Source organism: Gekko japonicus, unplaced genomic scaffold (assembly GCF_001447785.1).
Source record: "Gekko japonicus isolate JY-2015 unplaced genomic scaffold, Gekko_japonicus_V1.1 scaffold2821, whole genome shotgun sequence".
In the NCBI taxonomy this organism is placed as follows: domain Eukaryota; kingdom Metazoa; phylum Chordata; class Lepidosauria; order Squamata; family Gekkonidae; genus Gekko; species Gekko japonicus.
In genome coordinates, this window is record NW_015167622.1 from 172,373 (window position 1) to 178,819 (window position 6,447).

At 43.1% G+C, this 6,447-nt stretch overlaps 1 protein-coding gene across 1 annotated transcript; it reads left to right on the forward strand.

Moving 5' to 3' along the window:
- The first annotated feature begins 456 nt into the window (after positions 1–456).
- LOC107112834 (putative olfactory receptor 2B8) lies at positions 457–1,413 on the forward strand. Its single transcript, XM_015414027.1, has one exon. It carries the CDS (start codon positions 457–459, stop codon positions 1,411–1,413), a length of 957 nt encoding a protein of 318 aa, XP_015269513.1.
- The last annotated feature ends 5,034 nt before the right edge of the window (positions 1,414–6,447 follow it).

The following is a 6,447-nucleotide window of genomic DNA, read 5'->3' on the forward strand; positions in this document are numbered from 1 at the left end:
GCTCCACTCCTTGAACTCTTCGGACACTTTGCCTTGACCCCACGAGGCCAACCCAAGATTACAAGATTCTAGTGTTGACAAGTTGGCAACCACTGGGAAAGGTCTATATCCTATATTGGTTAGGATGCTTTTCTGTTATGCAAAGTGTATCCAGTTAACATCTAGATGTAACCGAGACAGTAATTATTTCCGTAGACTGGGCAGTAGCAAGAATTGGATCCTGAATTTTGGAGGCCTCGAGTCTGCTCCCAGTTAACATACTAGAGTTACTGGGTGATCATGAACAATTCACAGTCTCTCACTCCAAAACTTATTGTTTCAGTGTCAGTTGTTCATACTAGCTGGCTTTTTCTATGTGGTGCCTGCTATGTGGTCCATGGTGTTGTGAAGAGTCAGATTTGACTGTGCAACTGAACAACAACAATAAAAATTCATTCTCTTTCCTGACTTTTATAGATGATCAACCAGAATGCCTTATGGGAACACCTTAACCAAAGCTACCAAGGGGAATTCATCTTATTGGGAGTGGCTGACCGCCCTCGCCTGGAGATGATTCTCTTTGCGGTCATCTTGTTCTGCTACACAGTGACTCTCCTTGGCAACACAACAATCATTGTGGTGTCCCATCTGGTTCCCAATCTCCACACACCCATGTATTTCTTCCTCAGCAATCTCTCCTTTCTGGACCTCTGTTATACCACCAGTATTGGGCCCCAGATTCTGGTGAATTTCTGGAGGGAAAAAAAGACCATTACCTATGCTGCCTGTGGAGTGCAGCTGTACATCTCCCTTGGCCTGGGCGCTACAGAGTGTATTCTGTTGGCAGTCATGGCTTTTGACCGCTATGCTGCAGTCTGCCAACCTCTGCGCTACACTGCCATCATGAAGCAGTCTGTGTGTTTCAAAATGGCTGCAGTCTCCTGGGTGAGTGGTTTCAGCAACTCACTGATTCAGACTGCAATGACTCTGACGCTCCCGTTGTGTGGACACAACGAGGTGGACCATTTTTTCTGTGAAGTGCCCGCTTTGCTCAAACTGGCTTGTGTGGACACTGCAGTCAATGAGGCTGAGCTCTTTGCTATCAGTGTAGTCTTCCTTCTGGTACCACTCGGGCTCATCATAGGCTCATACGGCAACATCACAGTTGCCGTGCTGAAGATCCGCTCAGCCGAAGGCAGGCGCAAGGCTTTCAACACCTGTGCCTCCCACTTGACCGTGGTTTCGCTCTTCTACGGCTCAGCGATTTTTAGTTATCTCCAGCCTCCTTCTAAGTACTCCCATGACCAAGGCAAGATGACGTCTCTGTTCTATACCTTGATAGTTCCAATGCTTAACCCATTAATCTATACACTGAGGAACAAAGAGGTCCACAGAGCTCTAAGAAAAGTAATGGGCAGGGATTCAACAGTTTAAGCCAGAGGGTCCAAGATTCCTGTGGAGAATCAGCAATACCTTTTAATAAATAAATTACAATGAAATCACAATATTTATTTATTTATTTATTTAAGCTTATATCCCACCCTATCCCAGAAATAGGCTCAGGGCGGCTCACAACACATAAGTTATACAATAAAATAGGAATAAACATATAATTAAAACCAAATTTAAAACAATCAGAACAAGATGGCAACTAAAACAAAAACTCCGGAACAGTCCATAGTGCCTCCTGCAGGATGTTAGTCAGGTACTATTTATACCTTGTTTTCCTTAATTTATTGCTCAAAGCAGGGTACATTCAAAGTCTCTAAAATGAGTTTAGTAATCAGCAAAATCAGTCTATAAGCTAACAAATATCACACTAATGAAAGCACAGGTGAGTTCTAGCTAGAGTAAGCAAACAGGACAAGATTAATCAAACCTGGAAAAATACAACTAGAAGAAATATTAAAGTTTTTCTCATGGTACCTAAACACCAACAGTGAAAGTGCTGGGCAGATGTCTCCAGAAAGAGCAGACAAAAAGACCACAACTACTGGAGGACAGAGTTTCTGGAATTCCTGCCATTTTCCCAGTCAGTATAGCAAGAGAGAACGACCAATGTATCAAAGGTGGTCAAAAGACTTAACAAAAACATAAAGGATGGGCTACCTCCTGTATCCATTTGTAAACACAGACCTTCCACACATGTGTAAATTAAAATTAGGGAGGGTTACATAGGAGAATAAAAGAATAATAAAACTGTCTACCTGACTAGCTACATCTTTCTAGTTACTGTCTACACCATGATGGATTCTCACATCTGATCTTAGAACAAGGGCAGGAAGAAGAAACCCCAAATTGTGTACATGCAAAATATCAGGTTACATCACCAACCTATTGATTAGTCAATGCCAGGCTAAAGGTCACTTCATTATGAATAAGTCCTTCTCCTCTCTCTCATGGAAATACGTGCATGACAGTTCATTGGCCCTACACTAACTAAGAATTACCATACACAAACAAACAGGTTAACTCTTTCATGACATCAGGGAGACAACTTGCAAATATCCAAACATGTAATGTGTGGACAGGGCTTACATCCCCTTGCAGGACACAGTGATGTTGTTGTTTCCTCTATGGATGAGGCAGTCCAGCTGTGAATAGTTTCCACAGCACAACAATAGTACAATATCAAAAGACCACCTAACTCCACCCTGCCATCTTCCAAAGAATTCTTTTGACTGCTCAGCTGAGACACAGAGACAGAAAGAGAGAGGGAGAGGGTTGTAGGTATGTGGGTTGGTTTGTCTTTCTGCATGCTCATGAAAGAGTATGACAGAGCACTTGTGTGTGCCTGCTTCTGCCATATAAGAAGAAGAGAAGAGATTGGATTAATACCTCGCCCTTCACTTGCTCAGAGCAGCTTACAAACTCCTTTCCCTTCCCCTCCCCACAACAGACACCCTGTGAGGTAGGTGGGGCTGAGAAAGCTCTTTCCAGAACTGTCCTTGAGAAAACAGCTCTGACAGAACTATGGCTTGCCCAAGGTCATCCAGCAGCTGCAGGTGGAGGAGTGGGGAATCAAACCCGGTTCTCCCAGATTAGAGTCCACGCACATAACCACTACACCAAACTGGCTTGTGTATGAAAAGGTGCACCTGTGTGTAATGATGGAGAGTTTATGTACATCTGTTATCAAATGGGATGCTTAATAGCATTTAGATATAAGTGCTCAAGTGGAAGAATAAATAAAGTTGAATAATTTAGTTTCATAGTAAGCCAGATTCAGTTTGGCCACGGTACATATGTATATTGACATTTTGATATCATTTATTTACTCACTTGGAGAATATATATTTTGCTTTATGTGGTCAAGTTAGAGCTGCCAGCTCTGGGTTGGGAAATACCTGGAGATTTGGAGGGGGGGGGTGAAGCCTGAAGAGGTTGGGGTTTGAGGAGGGACAGGACCTCAACAGGGTATACATTTCATTGTATTTATTGAAATGTTGTGACCCGCCCTGAGCCCGTTTACAGGATGGGCAGGATATAAATGTGAAAAATAAATAAACAAACAATGCCAGAAACGCCAACCTCCAAAGCAGCCATTTTCTCCATGGGAACTAATCTTGGTTGTCTACAGATTGGTTGTCTGTAATAGTGGAAGATCTCCATGTGCCACCTGGAGGGTAGCAACCTTACAGAACATATCTTCTCAAAGTGGCTAACAAAAATAATTTTAAAAAATTACAATTAGTTCCTAAAGATAGCTCCAGGTGGGGTAAGCTGTGTTGGTCTGAAGCAGCAGAACAAAGTTTGAGTCCAGCGGCACCTTTAAGACCAGCAAAGTCTTATTCAAGGTGTAAGCTTTCATGTCCACACACACTTCCTCAGATACCAGTCCATACATATAGGTAGAGGGTAAGCAGAAAATTAGCATGCAGCATAATTATGTTTAACAGATTCAACGACCAAACAGGAATCACAAGCTTAGTTGATGTGGTTACCATGTGTTTGGGTTTAATTAGGGAAGGGGACATAGTGAGGAAATAAATATGTCAAGATCAGAGACTGGTTGGCAGATCTCAGCACTGGACTCAAACTTTGTTCCACTGGGTTCCTAAATTAAGCCTGTTGATGTTGCACAGAGCAGGGACTTATTTTTAATCAACTTTTCCCAGTCACTTTTTGACCATAACCCCAACCCCCAAAATCTAAATGGTGCAATGGGCATGGGGTATGTGTGTAATTTCAGTGCATTGTCGGGGGGGGGGGGGGGGGGGGGGGGGGGAGGTTACTTATGGCCCTGGGCACTTTGCAAGGGGAAAATAGCCTTCTGGGCTTAGTTAGGGGCTGACGTAACACAATGTTTGGCTTGCTTCTTAATTGCTCATTGCGCCTTTCAGAAGTTCCTTGAGATAGGGTAGGGATACCTCTCCTGAGTTCTGGAATGAGGTCAATAAAAAGAGCCTCCTACCTCCTGCAAGGCTCTTAGGGATAAGACCATACAAGCGGCATAGTTAAGGTGCCAGGTTGAAGCAGGCTTATTAACCAGACTTCTGTTCTTCTTGTTGTATATATTTGTGGTGGAGACTTCTGCCACTTTACATAACTGTCTCCTTGCTCCTATTTCCTATTTTACCTCTTCCTGGTTGGTTTCCTTTTTTTTTAACCCTCCTGCATTAGATCCGTTTCTATCTTCACTTATCCTTCTTTCTGTATGTAATGCAGAAATTAAAAGCCTGTGGATCTAACAATTCAATCCTAAGAACGCTTTCCAGGGACAAAGTCCTGTCGAATAGATTTCAGTAGGGGTTTTGGAAGGCGCTGTAATTATATTCTGCATGAAGCTAAACTGGAGTCATCCTCTGCTTCTGTCTGCCTGTCAGTCCAATACGTTTCTCTCCCATCGCACCCCCAAGCCTGGCGTCTCCCTAGACATTGTCTGGGCCTCCTCATCCTTCTGCATCTCTCCAGCCATCATCCTGTTCTGTGTCTTTCTCTATAGGCTTCTCTTGCTTTGAATCTTCCCCTCTTTCTCTTTCTATGTACCATCTCTCTTTCCCAGTCTCCCCCAGCCATCATATTTTCACCCTGCCCTGTCTATAACTCCTGCTGCCACTTGAACATCATCTCTGCACCACAGGGGTCCACACACTCTGGATATGATGAGATAAGCTGCTGACTCCTTAAACAAAGACACCAGTCTCTCCCATCCGTGGACCTCTCTCTCTCCCTGGCATGCTGTGGATGCCTCAAAGATACCCTTCATCAGCAAATGGGAAAGGATCTGGAGGAAGCAAAGCTACCTGTCCCTATGCAAGCCAGAGGTGAATCAGGGAAGTAGAAAATCCAGGGAACGGCAAGAAAGAGAGCAAATTCTACAGACAGCAGAGATACTATATGTGAAATGGAGGGAGAAGAGATTAAATATTAAATATTCATTTTTTCAGACTGTGGAAAATACTCATTTTCTTGTTACAAAGGTGAGACATTGGCTTTCTTTCTTCTATGTGCTCTCCACCGGCATTTTGGAACATTATTGCTGTGGGTTGTAGGAGCGGTGGGGTTAACTGAGGTGAAACAGAACAAGTAAGAAAAGTCAAACAGCAGCAGTGAGGTTTCCATTAAATGCTCCCTCTAAGCTGTGGAGTCTTGTGAGCAAAAATCCTACTTTGTGAGCTACTGGCATTAAAGTTGTGAGTGAGCGATTTGGCCACCACATCAATTAGTTTCCTCTGGAGCCATCCTTCCTGAGCTAAGACAAAAATGTGTGAGCCAGGAGCTAAAAAACTGTGAGCTAGTTCACACTAACTCAGCTTACAGGGAACACTGCATTACATGTATTTAAATGTGTGAAGTTGTTAAGCCATCTTTTAAAAATATTTAAACGAAAACCAATGGCTTTCAGTTCTCCTTTTAGGGAAGATGCTTGTTTTGTTTCTTACGGTTCCTGAGGGGTAACCATGTTAATCTGTTGCGGTAAAATCAAACAAAACCCAGTAGTATCTTAGAGACAAACAAAGTGTATTTCAGCATGTGGTTTTGTGTGAGTCAGGACTCACTTCACTGGATGCATGGATTGTATATCCATAGGAGATAGATTTATGCTAAGAGTTGCAAGCCACAGAAATGTACAGTTATGAAGTCTCCTGCAACTCTGAAGGTCTTCAAAAAGATCTGGTGAGCTTTAGTATAGGGCTGAAGTGATGCATGCTGGGGCAAAAATCCTAAAAGCATTTACAGGAATAGAACTGGCTGTGAATTTCAAATCTGGGGACATCTTAGGGAAATGCCCTGGAAAGAAAACATCTCCACACTGCCATCTTTTTGTTGCTTGTGATTTTAGATGTGAATATACCTCCTATGGATGTACAGTCTGTGCCTCCGACAAAGTGAGTGCTGTCTCTGCACAGCTTCTGCTGAAATCAATACTGTTATTCTTTAGGGTGCCACTGGAGTTCTATGTGATTATTTTCCTTTTCATGTACCTCCGTTGGCAGCACAGCCTTTTTGAGATTTGGCAGCCGG